We start from the raw sequence: 15,433 nt of genomic DNA on the forward strand, positions 1-15,433 counted from the left end.
CATCAGCAGTGGTAGATGCAACGTTCAGGGCCGCTAAAAAGACTATTGGTTTGCAATCGCATATCAGTGGAATCAACCCTATGTATGACTCGGATCGGATGGCCTGGACAATGAATGGGCTGCAAAAGGGTGTCAGTCTTTGGTGTCTTAAAAAGAGGACTGGTGTGATGGAAAAACAGACATGGGTCCCCAATGTGGTCGTGGGGAGGTGGTTCAACTTGATGCCTCTATTGATCTTGGACTTTCTTCCCAGAAGGACGCGTCTTGCTCCACGAATATGGACTACTTCTTGGAAAGCGTACCAATTGCTCACAGCATAACAACCCCGGGGTATGGTCGATGTCCTCCCCTTGTAAATTAGTCAAGAGATGGGGATACCGAAGGCCTAGTGGCTTGAGGCACAAAATGTCATTTTGTTTCTTGTTTTAATTTTTGTGTAAGATTGAGAATGAGCAACCAATAACACCATTAAGCATGCAGATTTGATTCAGTCTGTAACAACTATGGCGAGTTTCCTAATTGGTTTTGTTAAAGTAAAAGAAATGAATGACAATTGAAGAAATGTATAAATATACTGTATGAATGTAATACATATCAAAGGCAATAACGGGCTTGAAATTCAAGGAATGTATGACTTTGAATACAAAATCTAAGAAGATAAATCATCATTTTGGAGCGCACCTAAGTGTCATTGTGGTTATTTTTTCAATAAGACAATTAAAAACAATTAAAAAAAATAGGTACACAAATCACCCAAATAGCACACAGTTTTACAATGAGGCTTCATCTCTTTACTCTGTGGGCGATCTGCGGTAAATGGAAGCTTCTGTCTGAGAGCTGTCTGTTTAAATGTAGATAGATATATTGTGTGTGTAAACGTGTTTGTGATGGCTGGCGTATGAGTTTTGTTCTGTTTTGTGATATTATATAGGATGAATGCAAAAAGAAATATTATTTTATGGCAGACATTTTGGCAAGTAGTAGTGTCCAATGTACAGTGATTAATAGTGAAGGTATCGGCCGATTTCTGTTAGTGAGGTCTTCAGACTCATTTCTATGTTGGTGTTGTTTTCAAGGTAGTGTAAATGGGCACAATTTTGAACTAGTATCCCACTGTGGCCTGGAGATTTTAAAGAGACTTTCATCGAGCTGAAAGCCTTGCTGTGTTTACTGCCAGGAATTTGTTTGGAAAGGGATTCTTCCTGATCAATATTTGTTCTTATATGGATAGAAGAACGGTAACGGGGTGTACTGAATAATATAATTTACATATAATGACAGAATCTACATATAAAACTACATTTGTACTCACATTTGTAAATTAGTGTGAAATCATAGTAAGTAATTAGGGACATGTGACTGGATTAAAATGTTTCTCTGGATGAATGTGCTGATTTATGTGCCCTGCATTGTGACACCGTGGTACATTTTAAAGAGTTGCGAAGGAAAGAGAAAACAAATATAATGTATGATTTCATTGTTGATGCAGGGATATTTTTAACAGTGTTGCAGTACTTCATTTTGCAAAACACTTGGAGACTTTCTAAAATGTGATGTAAACATTGCTTATTTGTTAGCTTGGTAAGAAGTTCAAAAGCTTGTGAGAGAGAAATGTTGAGTTATACTGTACCTGAGGTTAAGTAGGTATTGTACCATCATGTTCATTTTAAAATGACACACATGGTCACCATGATGTTTCTTTAAATAAGGGGTTTTACTTATCATGTAAGGCTTTTTTGGATGGATGCCAGTGTGCAGTGATCAAACTATACTTTAATGAAAGAAATTGGCATATAATGAGAAATGCTATTGATCATAACTTTGATATATGCTTCAATGCTTCTTTGCAGGGAAAGCACATTTCACCAGGTTGCTGTAGACATAAATGCCTTTTTATGTATTAGTGGAATGTGTGTAGCCTATGGCAGTCAACATTTATATTGTGTTTAGAGGAAATATAAAAAGAACACATTTGTTTAGAGGATTTAACATGTGCAGGACCTTCCAATTAATGTCCATCTTTCTTTGTGGGGAGGTTAAGCAGGAGTATATAAAAATGACAAAAGGGTAAACGCCTACATTAATTCATGGATACCTAGGTCTGTGGGGAGAAGTACATTACTCGTGCATTATCCACCAATACAGCAAAGTTGCTTTTCAAACAACTGTAAGATTAAATTACAATGACAGAAAAATGCTGGTGCCCATCAGAAAGGAACAGCACTAAGCGTCTAATGGTAAGTCTTTTTACGGTACTAGACATTGTTAATTTCATGCACTATTTAATGTTTCATTCTATTAAAGTGTTTTATATAGGTGTGTTTAGAGTGATAACTTTATATGTATTTATTTGTTTAATGTGTTTTAGTTCCAAATAACTTTTCACATATAGACACATCATAAAATACACAGTTCTTTCAAAACAATTATAACATTTAAATCAGCAATAAATACGACTTTTCACACAGAGCAAATAAAAACACTATACAACTCAGAATTACAACAATACTAAATTTAAGAAAATCTAATAATGGCAATACTAATATCAATTTCATTTAAATTTAAAATACGTTGCCAGAATCCCTCCAAAGTGCTAAAAGGCAGCACAAATGGCTCAGGAACAGGATATGGCCCTTGTTCTTGTCCTCCCCACAAGGGAGTCATAAAGAACCAGGTAAGAAAAGAGGCTGATTTCAAGGCCATTTATAATTCTTGAATATTTAATGTCAAAGAAAGATCTATAATGCTAGCCTTGTGATTCGTGAATATACTAGTAGCCTCTCATTGGTAATGTTTATGTCAGCTTCTCTGCTTATGATATTTTCACACATAAAATCCAATGCCACTGTTTTTCGGAGTGTGTTTCTCTCCACTTTGGGTGTCCTACAGCGGAATGAGGCAAGGGCTACGACTCTGTTCCCACCCTGTACAAGCTCATTATTATGGTACATTTTGGACGCTTTCTGTTAAGTCTGTCAGGATTGGAGCAGGTGTGGGGGTAAATGCACTCATGGTGTGCACTAAGGGTGGAAAAGGAGCCAGAAAGCATCCCACCAGGTATTCCAGGCGTGTTCTCCACCCCTTCTGTAGGAACATGACCCAGGGATGGAGAACAGCCCGGAAACTACACTTCCCAGCAGGCCGTCCTCCAACTGAGCCTGCGCAAGGGAAGATCGCCATGCCCCCAGCCGCGCCCGCACGAATGAGCATGCGTGAGCTGCGCCCGAGTGACGCCGCTCGCAATCCTGACCGGCGAACTGGAAGGACATGTTCTGAAGAGCTCCGGAGGCAAGCTCACGCGGCGTTTCCGCCCAACGCCTGCAAGACCCCAGGCCCCGCGTAAGTGTATTACTTACCTAGCACTGACAGCCTGTAGCATTCGAGGGGCCACGTAACAGGAGTGGTTCCTACTCCGGCCGGCCCGCACTTTGCAGGAAGCGGGAACGCACTAGGAGGGGACGCTAGATGTCATAACATCATTAACCCTGCAGGTGACTTGAACTAACAATGCACGCATATGTTTAGACTATAGTCGCGTGGATCCGGAGCGGCTGTTCCGCCGCGCGGATAACTTCTAGCCCAGAACTCAGTCGCACACACATTCCGCACCTGTATTGACTCGATTCTTGCTTATTGCAGATACAGGAGAAAACTGGTGAAGATCGTGGCCAACCAACACGAAAAGGGCCAGAAAAAGCCACAGGATTCTGGCAAAACGAAGCTAAGTGCTTTTTCTGGTTATTTCTGGGGGAATCGCAATTGTAGCTGCATGAAGTTAATGCAGTGTTAAAACCTTGCATGCAGTAATGTGGGGGAAGAGAATAAGTCGTGCATGAGTTAATGTATGATTTCCTGCAAGGCACATACTTGTGATCTGTATTTCAGAGAAGTCTGAGAATGTCCTGGTGAGGGCTCCAGCACAAAAGCCCAGGGTGATAAAAGACACACACAGTAGAAGAGTGAGTGAAAGGTGCAAGTGTGAAAGGGCGGAGCCGAGGAGCATGTGACTCTGCTATCCCCTCTTCCCATCCACAACCTCTACCTATCCCTTTTACCGGTGTTCCTAACTTCCCGTACCTATCCATTTAACGGACCCTAACCCTCTTTCCCCGAAGGGTCAAGGTGGCCTGTGCTGTCTATTCCCAGGTGCTAAGACCTAACGGGGAGGGAGGTGTTTTTGCTGCGTTTGTGCTGCCTCCGCGCCAAGAAGAAGCAAGCTCTGACAAAGTCAAGTATTGATGAAGGATAAAGACATAGCATCTTTGCACATCGCTATGCCCTGTCTTTGGTTTGCAATCAATTAAAATATTGCCAACAGTGCTCGCTTCGGCAGCACATATGCTAAAATTGGAACGATACAGAGAAGATTAGCATGGCCCCTGCACAAGTTTGACACGCAAAGTGTGAAGTGTTACAAAAATAAAAGAAGCATGAAAATATTTCCATTATTTTGTAGTCCTATTTGCTGAAGATGGCTGTATTTTGTCCTATATATTTTATTTAAAAACTATTATACAGCACAGTAAACACAAGAACACATGAGTGGCTGTCAAAATGCTTTACAAAGGTAGGGTTGAATGAGGGTATACAAATTTTGATATTACAATTTTTTAACATAGGATTTGTGTAATGCTGAGCATTACGCTGTTGTTTTGTTGTGGTCATACATAATGATGAAATCTTATTACTCACCAAAATGAGGAGTCGCGCAACCCCATCATCCTCATCAAGTCCTTGTGTGACTTATTTTCTCGCGCCACATTTAGCGTCAGGAAGTAAAGCAGAGGAAAGAATCCCATGCTAAACATCACAATGTAGGACCCATGTGTAATTGGATCGAAGTACTCGGTAGCCTCAAACTTCATGAGGACGCCGACTGTCGACTTTAACTCCTCCCAAACCGAATGATTAGTTGTGATCTGAAACAAAGAGTTCATATTTAATTCAGCCTACTCCTACGTCCTACTTGGATTTCAATTTGTTAATAACAACACATTTTGGTTCCTTCATGGACAGACAAATGGGTTCTCTCCAATTATACATTTCACTGATGGTTTTTTGTCAGTAAAAACTTTATTTTGTAGGTCAAAACGTCCATAAAGTGGAATAGAATACAACAAAAGACAGATATACAATGAACCTATCATTTTCACAATATTAATTCATATCATCATACAATATAATAAAAGGACAGAAGTATGTTTGTCGGATGCAGTCATGCGCAGTAGAGACTGCCTGCTTCACCTGTTGTCACCGCTAGAGGGAGCTGTTGCTTTAGAAATATAAAAGGCCAGAAGTAATAATAACACTATGAAAACGTCTCACCTCACACACTTTGGCCTGTGTACACAGGCTTTTTACACTAATAATACATAAAACATTGAATCACCTAATTGTTCAATGCCTTCTTCCTGATACAAAGTGCTCTGAGCAAAAAAGTTGAATAGTGCCCCTGTTCCAATAGTAGTTGCCGACATTAGATACAATGGGCAGCTCTACGTTCATAAAAATGAGCCTTCTTTAGAATAGGTATTAATGTTTTATAACCCAAAGACACAATTACTATTCAGGCAGGTAAAATGCAATCTCATAATTAAAGCTTGCAGGGTTCATTAAAATGGTCTAGCCGAAAGGAGACCACCAGGGGGTGCAGGCATAATGGCTGCCTGAGCACCCAGTTCCTTCGGAACCCTTGTGTCATGGCGGAGGATTGAACCTTGCCCAGCCCGCAAGCGATCCCAGCGAGGCATATCTGCACAGGAAGGTCCCAGCCATTAGCGACCCGATGCCCGAGAAGAATCGGACCTTCCTTCATCAAAAATGAAGGGAGTGAAGCAAGGCCCCTGACCGGCAGTGCAACTGCATCAGCAGGGCCATCACACAGAGCAACCATGTTGATTCATCTGGAAGCCCCGGACCAGACCAACGAAAACGCGGCTCTCACACTGCCCACGAGAGAGCAAGCTACAAAGAAGTCTCGCCGTGGACAGGGAAGGATCGTTCCCCGGTGGAAAACCCCCCAGGTGACAAACCAAAGGAAGACTGGAGGAGCGCTGCAATGGCCTGTTGCCGACCGACCCCTGGAAAGAAGCGTTCTGAACAGCGCCACAAAGGAGGGTGTGCAGCCAGCCGGAGCTGCGGGTTCTGAGGAGAAGTGGCCATTGGCACACGAGGCATAGCCAGGGAGGACTGCTGGACACCACAACACAACGAAAGGCCCGGGCGGCCCCACCACTGCGGACCTCAACCATAGACACACTGTCTCAAAACAACACCAGGTAAGGAGAGTGGGGGATGCCGGCGGTAAGGCCAAGCAATATCTGTGTAGGACAGACCTAACACGGTCTCAGCATTAATGCGGCAACAGGCATTAAGGTCCCGCTGGCCCTCCTTTGCCCCCCGGGCATAGCGTATCAGACCGGAGGGTTCTTGAAGCCCTGCTGAGCCAATTGCAAACGGCTCATAGGTCAATTGGAAGCAAGGGGCACAGCTAGAACTTTCTGCGCTGATCAGGGAGACACATTGTGGGGAGTTGCAAGGCTCCCCCTCCCCACTCTACACATGAAAGAGTCTTCACAACAGTGAGCGCAACCTCCACACCTCACCAAGGTTCAATTCACGGATCCACAACCCCAAAACTCTCCGGACAGAGGGGGGGTGCTGCTCATCAACTTGAGAGCGGGCAACCTCCAGAGGCCACCACGCCAAGCAGCACGTCAACACCCATGTGTAATTGGATCGAAGAACTCGGTAGCCTCAAACTTCATGAGTGACCCTGGGGGAGTGCCTTTGGGCCCCCCACAAATCGATCCTGCACAGGGCATGAGAACATCCGGTCCTAGAAACGCTATGGTCTATATGGAATAAAAGCTGTGGTCACAACCTGGCCTTCCCCCCCTTAGCTGCATTTGGGCCCCCCCAATTAGGGACTCTATCATAGACCCAATACGCTTCCAGCTACAATACGAACAGGGGTTAGTCAGAGCAGGCCAATTGTGAAAGGACAGGCCCTTTCTGACCAGAGAAGAATTGGAAAATGCACAACAAGGCCTAGGGACCCAAGCCACTGACTTACCTGTGTCTGAAGGGAGCTCTTACAGACCCAAAATGGAAAGAACAGTTGCAAAGCCCCCTCACCCACTTTGAAAACATATTAAACACAAACTCAGGCATGAAAGGACTGATAGCAAAAATATATAGAGCTCTCATAGAAAGGGGACACTTGCCACCTCCACGCACCAAAGCAAAATGTGAAGAATCCGTAGGATGGAAAGACAACCAGGATGGCTGGGCCGCAATATGCAGAGCTGTCTGGAAAACATCCATCGCAGTGCAATACAAAATGCACAATTGCAGAATACTTACGCAATGGCACCTTACGCCCCAACGCTTGGTCAAAATGTATGCGGGCATCAACCCCTACTGCTGGCGAGGGTGCGCACAAATCAGCACATATTGGCACCAGTGGTGGGAATGTCCCTGCATACAGTCTTACTGGAAGGAGATCCTGGGTTGGATCCATCAGATATAGGGCATTCATAGGGAACTCACCCCCCTTGTGGTTCTCTTTGGGGTTGAACTAATAGAGGGACAATATTTGGTTCTTCCGCACATGCCTAGGAACCTACTCTTAGCGGCACGCGTCTGCATCACAATAAAGTGGAAAGGAAACACACTCCCCACCAAGATAGACTGGCTCTGCAAAGCGAAAGAGATCTATGAGATGGAAAGCCTAACAGCAATGCTGATGGAATCTCACACACGCACATTGTGCACAATGGCTGTTCTACTTAGAATTTTTCAGAGAAGCAATCACCAAACCCTTACACCTCAGTCCCCAACAAGCGCCCTGACGCACCAAGCACAGTGCAGAGTGACGGAATAGGCCGTAGTCAAGAGTGTACATGTCCAGACACGCTCTGTCTCTTCCTTCTTCACATCTTCACATTTCTTATTCATCCTCTCGCCTCTTCTTGTCATTGGGCTGGACTTCTCCATTTTGAACACTGCCAGTAAAGGAAAAGCAAGCAGCAACTTTCCTCAAGATCTCCTTGCTACCCAGACTGATTGGACCTAGGGGGGAGGGCAGACGGGGTCAGCAGGTGGGTGGGTTCATAGTTTATAAAAATGTTAAAACTTTTTCTTTCTGATCACATGTTGTGTCGGTATCACTTGAGAGAAATGTTATGTACATGTAATGCAATTGTTGATCACAATAAACATAAATAAAAATACAAAAAATGGTCTAGCCAAGATAGAGTGTCAAACTATTTAGTAACAATATGATATCTAGGGCCGTATACATAGCTTTACCTAATTCAAGCAATTCCCTGCTAGCCTCATAATAGTCTTGATTATATTTGAATTTAGTAGGTCAATTGAGAGTTTTAGGCTACTTTAGGCAATTTGGTGTATTTATTTTGTGGAGCTCTAATTGGATATGTGTAACTCATAGATTTGCAAAGAGCCTCTCACTATGCCATATACCTGATATTATTAGTTGGATTAGCATGGCCTTTGAGTTAATCCATGTTTTCAGCGACAAAAGAACTGGATTTCATTTCCAGGGATTGTCTAGCTATGTTACTGGCAGATCCTTAAGAACATCATAGGGAGGGGCAGCAGACAGTAGATTCAAAAGCATTCTACAAAGTCTGATTTCATTTTATTTGCAAAATATCCCCAATACCAAAACCGCAAATCCTGGAGACATAGTGAGCAAAAGAATTCACTTTTGTCTCAGATGCTCTTAACATTAATTTCACTGGCTGGGCACAGTAGTAATTTGTAAACCTGTATATACCGGAGTAGCCTATGACATTCTAGTCACCAGTTTCTCAATATGCATACTGCTGGTCAAATTAAATGAAAGCTGTGCACCTACGTAACCATAAAAGGAAAAACTATTACCACATAGTGGAGGGGCTCCGACTAACCAGGTAGCCGTAGCTGGGAAGGTGGGTAGAACACGTATTCTTTCGGCCCATGTAGTGCCCCCGACCCCCAGTGTTCACCATTTATTTTGCGCACTCAAACACTTCCCCTTTGGCCCTTCCAATCCCTCTGCCCCAGGCACCAAAAGAATTCAGATTTTCAACACATTCGTTCCAGAAAGTCATAATTCTATTGAAGACACAGAGGAGAAGGATTATACTAGGGAGGAGGTGGGAGAAATAGCTGACGACTGCGGACACATATGGCGATCACAAACAGAGATCAATCATGCCTTTAGAGACTTCTACAGCAAACTATACGAAGATAACACGCACTAAAAATGGGAGATGAGGAGGCGTATGAAACAGGTGTCCTCCCAGGCAAGGACAGTAGACTAGGCGAATCCTATAGAACGATCGTGCTAATGAACCAAGACACTAAGATCCTCACAGCAGTCCTAACAGATTGGCTCAAAAGAGTAGTCACTACACTAGTCCGTCCAGACCAGACAGGGTACGTTCCGGGAAGAGCCACAATAGCAAACCTAAGACGACTCCAGGCAGTCATAGATAGAACGCACACCAGGCCGGAAGGCTATGCAGTAGCAGCTTTAGATGTCATTAAGGCCTTTGACTCCATGCAATGGGAATGGCTGTTTGCCACACTAGAGCATAACGGAATAGGATAAGTATTTATGCGATGGATTTGCATGCTTTATTCACGGCTATCAGCAGGGGTTCACACAGGTAAACACATCTCAGACCCATTCCCAATCCGCAGGGGCACCAAGCAAGGCTGCCCGCTATCGCCTCTCCTGTATATTCTAGTACTAGAACCCCTAGCAATTTCTGTGAGAGACTCATTCGCGGACACAGGGCTACAAATAGATGGAACCACACATGTCATATCCCTCTACGCAAACGATATACTACCCAGAAGACAACCTGGGAACATACTTGGAAGTGTTAGATAACTTTGCACACCTATCAGGAATCTCTATTAGCAAGACCAAATCCTGCTTATTTCCCCTTGCGAGTTGGGCGGGAAAAACAGAAGACCAACTTCCCTGTCTTGAACTCAAATGGAACCAGCACACGTTCCGCTACCTAGGTATAAACATGCATCATAACATAGAAGACACTCATAATGCCAACACATTAAGAGCGAAAAGAGGCCTAGAGGCATCCATTACATTTTGGGAAAAACTCCCCCTCTCTGTGATGAGATGGATATTGCTGGTTAAAATGATCGCCCTCCCCAGACTGCTGTATCGTTTTATCAACATGCCATATCTCACACAAAAAACGTTTTTCAAAGACCTTAACTCAGTGTTAAGTAGCTTCATATGGGGTAAAGGCCGGAAGGGAGTAGCCATGGAAGTACTATGCAGGGCTATGCAGAAGGTGGAATGCGTCTCGCACACTTCGAACTGTATTATTTAGCAGGCCAATTAAAGCATGTGGCAATTTGGCTAGTGGACACAGAGACAGTGGAACACGCCCTCTTGAGCGAAACTGTGTCTCCATACCTTCTCAAAGAAGTGTTGTGGCAAGAGAAAAACAGGATAATACAACCCCCAACGCTCTTACAGCTAGGATAGCAAATATGGGAGAATGCTGAAAGTGGATGAACCATACTCCCCCCAGATACCGCTGGCGTCTCTCAACGGAACCAGCAATAAACACCTCAAACAAAGCAGAACTTACTGGGAGACCAAAGGATAAATCACGACAGGAGACCTAGCCCCTGTGGGGACGATACTAGAATTTCAAGACCTGATCAAATCCCACGAACTGTACTGTGGTCAATATATAACTTATGCAAGACTTACCAAACAGCTGAAAACTAAATGGTCATCTCTGACAGCACTACAAACTGAAAATCCTGTATTAGGCCTGCCATACGATGTCACCGATAGAGGGCATCTGATATCCAGGCTATACCAGGCGCTCATAGAAGAGATACCTAAGGACACGACCAAAGGAAAACAGACATGCGAAACAATAATAGAGAGAGAGATCACAGATAAGGAATGGACTAAAGCGAAACTTTACCCCAAAACGATTTCCAGAAATGCCAGACTGAAACAGCTACAATTCTACGTACTCCACAGAGCATATCTGACCCCAGAGAAGATATCACACTTAGAAGGTGATACCATACAAAGTTGCCCGAAATGCGGAGAAGAGAACGCAGACACGGGGCATATCTTTTGGCACTGCCCAAAGATTCAGAGGTACTGGCGAGAAATAGAACAAAGCTTACGAGAGAACGGGATACAAGGCCAAGAATGGACAATCAGAGCTTGTCTCCTAGGTTTATACAGTTATCCAAACAAAAACAGAGCAATGAAAAATATGATAAACCTGGCATGGGCACTAGCCAAGTGACGAATAGTGATGATGTGGAAAGCCAAAGATGGACCGAAAGTAGAGGCATGGTGGAAAGATCTGAAAAGATGAACCATAGCAGAAACAGCAGTCTGGTATGAGGCAATACGAAAGGGAAGAAGAGAAAGCTTCGCAGACATTACACCATGAATACGCTAGTACTATTCACCTCACCAGATGATAAACCCCCTTGAAAATGTACTATCGGATGAGATAACAAGCTTGAAATGACTAGGAATAACTAAGAATCAGATGATCATCAACACACATCGTCCTCACAAACTCTTGACCCAGGAAACCTACAACCTCGAAAGCAGCACCTTGTGACTCAGTTGGGGTTAGGGAGGGCGTTGACGGAGGGGCGGATATGGGAATCTAACAGACAACAAAATATTACACAAAGATGTTATATGTTTCTATGTATCTACAAAACTTTAATAAAACATATTTAAATAAATAAATGCTTTCTCTTTCATTGTGCTTCTCGAGCAGCATTAACAAACCAATAATAAAATAACAGTAAAAAAGATCAGACTACAAATCCTACTTTTAGGCAGGGTCTTTGGTAGTACAAGGTATTATTGGTCCCTGAAAATAAACCACGTGATCAACTTGACCAATCCTTAATAGTCCATGTCTTCTCTGCAACTTCTCTGACACATCCTCTTTGTTTTGCTGATTTGAAACTGCGCCCCAACCGGTAAACGCAAACTCCAAAGAAAGACAATGTGTTTCTCAACTCCCAGTCAACTTAGAATCCACCACGGTACCCAGCATGAAAAAACAAAATCAGTGAACTGGTAACAAAGGGTGGGACAATCGTAATAACATTTCAACTCATTACAAACATATCGCCATATACATCATGCATAACATACATTACTGACCAATACGATTATCGGTGGGATAATCCTTCGCCTCTGTGTCTTTAATAGAATTATGACTTTCTGGAAAGAATGTGTTGAAAATCTGAATTCTATGTCAAGACCGGTGGCTCGGACTATGCTTGTTCAAAGCTTACTCACCACCACCAACTATGCCATACTCTCCATAGTTTAAAATAAAAGGTCTTAAAAGTAGACTCATTCGACCAATCTGCTGATCCCATGATGTCTTCCAGTCTGGCATCTATATTGAAGGCCTTGGTGGCCAACGCACCTCTCACAGAGTGTGCTCCGTAACAGAATATACATCGATGCAGGCCTGTAGCATCACACATCTTAACCATCTGGCCAGTGTCGCTGGTGTCACAGCCTTATAAGCTTTGCATAAGGCTATAATCAACTGTGATACCCCTGACAGTCTCACGTCCTTCATGATACTCTCGTATGCCACCAAACATCTAACTGGGCATAGTTTGGGTTGAGCAGGGAATGCATCATAAGATATAGATTTCAATCTTGTCTTAGTCCTTCTTGAGATGAAAAAGGTCACCCCATTAGGTGACAGACACCTCTTGTCAAGCTCTAGCACTCCACCGTCAGATGTTCTCTTACATAACAAAAGGCACAAAAGCATAGTGAGTTAGAAGGTGGTGCTTTCCTGGATAACTCTGAGTTGTCCAGCCATATCAGAAACAGTATCAGCACTGTATCCACGCCCCACAGTTGAGAGTACTTCACCGTTGGAGGTCTGATCATTCTCATTCCTCTTAACAGTCTGCATATCAAAGGGTGTTCACCTATTGACACCCCTTCAATTCTTGGATGGCCTGCCTAAATCGCAGATTGGGCGTATAAAAGGTCCTATATGCCTTCCCTTGTGCTGCCACCTGGGCCAAAAAAATGGCTATGTGTATTACATCGGTTCCATTGGAATGTATGTCTCTCTCCATACACCAGCTACTCCAGTTCGCCCATGCAGATTTATATGCTCTATGGGTCCCTAGTGCCCAAGATTCATTGATGATGAGATCAGCCTCGTTCGATAGGCCTGGTCTAACCCAAACTCGCCTGAAATCACCCAAGCGATCAGGTTGATTTTCCCTGTCCTCACCAGTGGGTGGCTGAGCTCCCTGGTATCTCGCACAATCAGCTTGTGCTTGGGGAGAGCCACTGAATTGCAGTGTGATAACTCCAGAAGACTGGGGAACCACGCTTGTCCCATCCAGTCAGGAGTAATCAGAATCAGAGATAATTCTTGCCAGCTCAACTAGGCTAGAGCTCTCGCGACCATCGAGAAAGGGGGAAATGCGTAGCTTACGACCTGCCCACATGACTGGAAGAATGCATCAGTTGCTTCCGCTTTCGGATCCGGCCTCCAACTGAACAAGATTGTTGGTTGTTCAATCTCGAGGCGAAAAGGTCTATCGGACATGGTCCCCATCTTTCCAGCAGGTCTCGGAATACCTCGTCATCCAGCTTCCAATCGCTGGCATCCCATCTCACCCAACATCTTGAACCTTGTGCCACGCAGCTTGTTTATATATCTGACTGCGGAGAAGCGGCCATTGGCACACTGCTGACACATTGTTCATCTTGAGGAGCACAACACACTTTGCCTTTTCCTGAGTGCAGCATCTTACAGCAAAGGACCCTGACAGTAATTCTAGGCAATTAATTTGTAAGGACGGCTCCTGCTCCGACCACCTATCCCCTGTCGACAGGTCCCCACATCGGGCTCCCCAACTCCATCTGATGGCGTTGGATTCTATGATCAGGTCAGGTGGGAGCCAAATATAGCTCTCCCGTTCCAAGCATCCATGTGATGTAGCCACCATTCCAATTCCTCTCTCGCCTCCTGGGAAATCGGGACGTTTGATTCGTAAGATGCGCCCCTCATGAAGGCTTGGATTTTTAACCTTTAAAGAGTCCTGTAGTGGAGGGGCCCCTGGGATATGGCCTAAATCAATGAAGCCAGACGTTCTACTATCCTGGCAATCTCTCGTAACAAGAGTATGTATGAACTGTTTCTTGATGCCGTTCACCTTTGCAATTGGTAGGCTGAGAGACCCCCGGGTCGTGTCTACCACAAAACCCAGAACTTGCATGCATTGTTTCCAGCTGAACCCTGGATTTCTACCAATTTATCAGAAAACCCAGACTCTGGATTAAATCCACAGTGGTCTGTACTTGTACCCGGAGCATCTCCCTGTCCTGGCACATTATGCAGATGTCCAGATATATTATGAGGCAGATGCCCTGCTCTCTCAGCTGTGTCACTAGCAGCTTCATTAACTTGTTAAAACACCAAGGTGTGGATGCCAGGCCGAAGGGTAGGCAACAGAATTCCCATGTTGACTCCCTCACCAAATAAATCTCAGGAATCTCCGGTGTTCCGCCGCGATGGGCACCGTGAAGTATCCATCCTTAAGGTCTATCCTGGTGAGCCACTCTCCCAGTACTAAGATATCCCTTAGGAGATGAAACCCCTCCATTTTTAAATGCCTGTATATTACAAACTCATTCAGCCCCTTCAGGTTTATGATTGGTCTCAGCTTGTGGTTCCCCCTGACCAACAACATATTGTGTCACTCGCAGTACGGCTACTTTGTGCTCTAAACTTCTCAATTATGCCTCTAGCAACTGTAGGTCTTCTACGCTTAGACATATGCGCTTTGGGGGTGGCTCTTGCCTTGGCGTCGTGTAAAGATCTATGTGAAACCCCTGTACTGTATCCAGTATCCAAGCATCTTTGGATATGGAACACCAGCAGGCTACATGCTCTGCTAATCTCCCCCCCTATCTACGCTCAACGTACGCTGGAACTCGTTCGCTCTCACCTGTGTTATTTTGTTGTCGGTCTCCTTGTCGCCAGCCCCTACCCCTTCCTCTGCCCCTGGAGGGGAAGAAAGGGTTTTGCCTTCGATCCTCCTCTCCATTGAGATGTATCACCGTAGGTCCTGTTGTATGGGATCCGGATGGTAGAGCGGCCCCTGCCTCTGCCAGCCTTCATAAGACTTTGTCTTCTGAACACCCTCTTCAATGAGGCCTGTGCTTTGTCGAGTGCCGCATATGAATTTTATTACTTTAATGAAGGAATCTCCAAAGAGTTTCCCCTTTCCTGCGGCTGCTGATTCTGACAATGCTAATTTGCTCAATTTGGGGTCAATTTTGACCAGTCGCAATCTTTTCCTTTCTGTAGGCGTTACCCAACATACAAATGGCTCT

General features: G+C 44.3%; 1 protein-coding gene and 1 non-coding gene across 2 annotated transcripts in view; one reads left to right on the top strand and one right to left on the bottom strand.

Annotated features, from left to right (window-relative positions):
* LOC138583117 (ATP-binding cassette sub-family A member 9-like) overlaps window positions 1-15,433 on the bottom strand; it is a 2,332,105-nt gene that overhangs the window by 1,734,860 nt on the left and 581,812 nt on the right. The window contains exon 6 of the mRNA XM_069655077.1: window positions 4,693-4,919. Within this exon, the coding sequence (XP_069511178.1) occupies window positions 4,693-4,919 (227 nt within the window). The remainder of the gene's footprint in view (window positions 1-4,692; window positions 4,920-15,433) is intronic.
* LOC138448208 (U6 spliceosomal RNA) lies at window positions 4,318-4,423 on the top strand. The gene has a single exon (XR_011260054.1). It is a non-coding gene; the product is annotated as a U6 spliceosomal RNA (small nuclear RNA).

Source organism: Ambystoma mexicanum, chromosome 3q, assembly GCF_040938575.1.
Source record: "Ambystoma mexicanum isolate Mex_15411 chromosome 3q, UKY_AmexF1_1, whole genome shotgun sequence".
NCBI classification, from domain to species: domain Eukaryota; kingdom Metazoa; phylum Chordata; class Amphibia; order Caudata; family Ambystomatidae; genus Ambystoma; species Ambystoma mexicanum.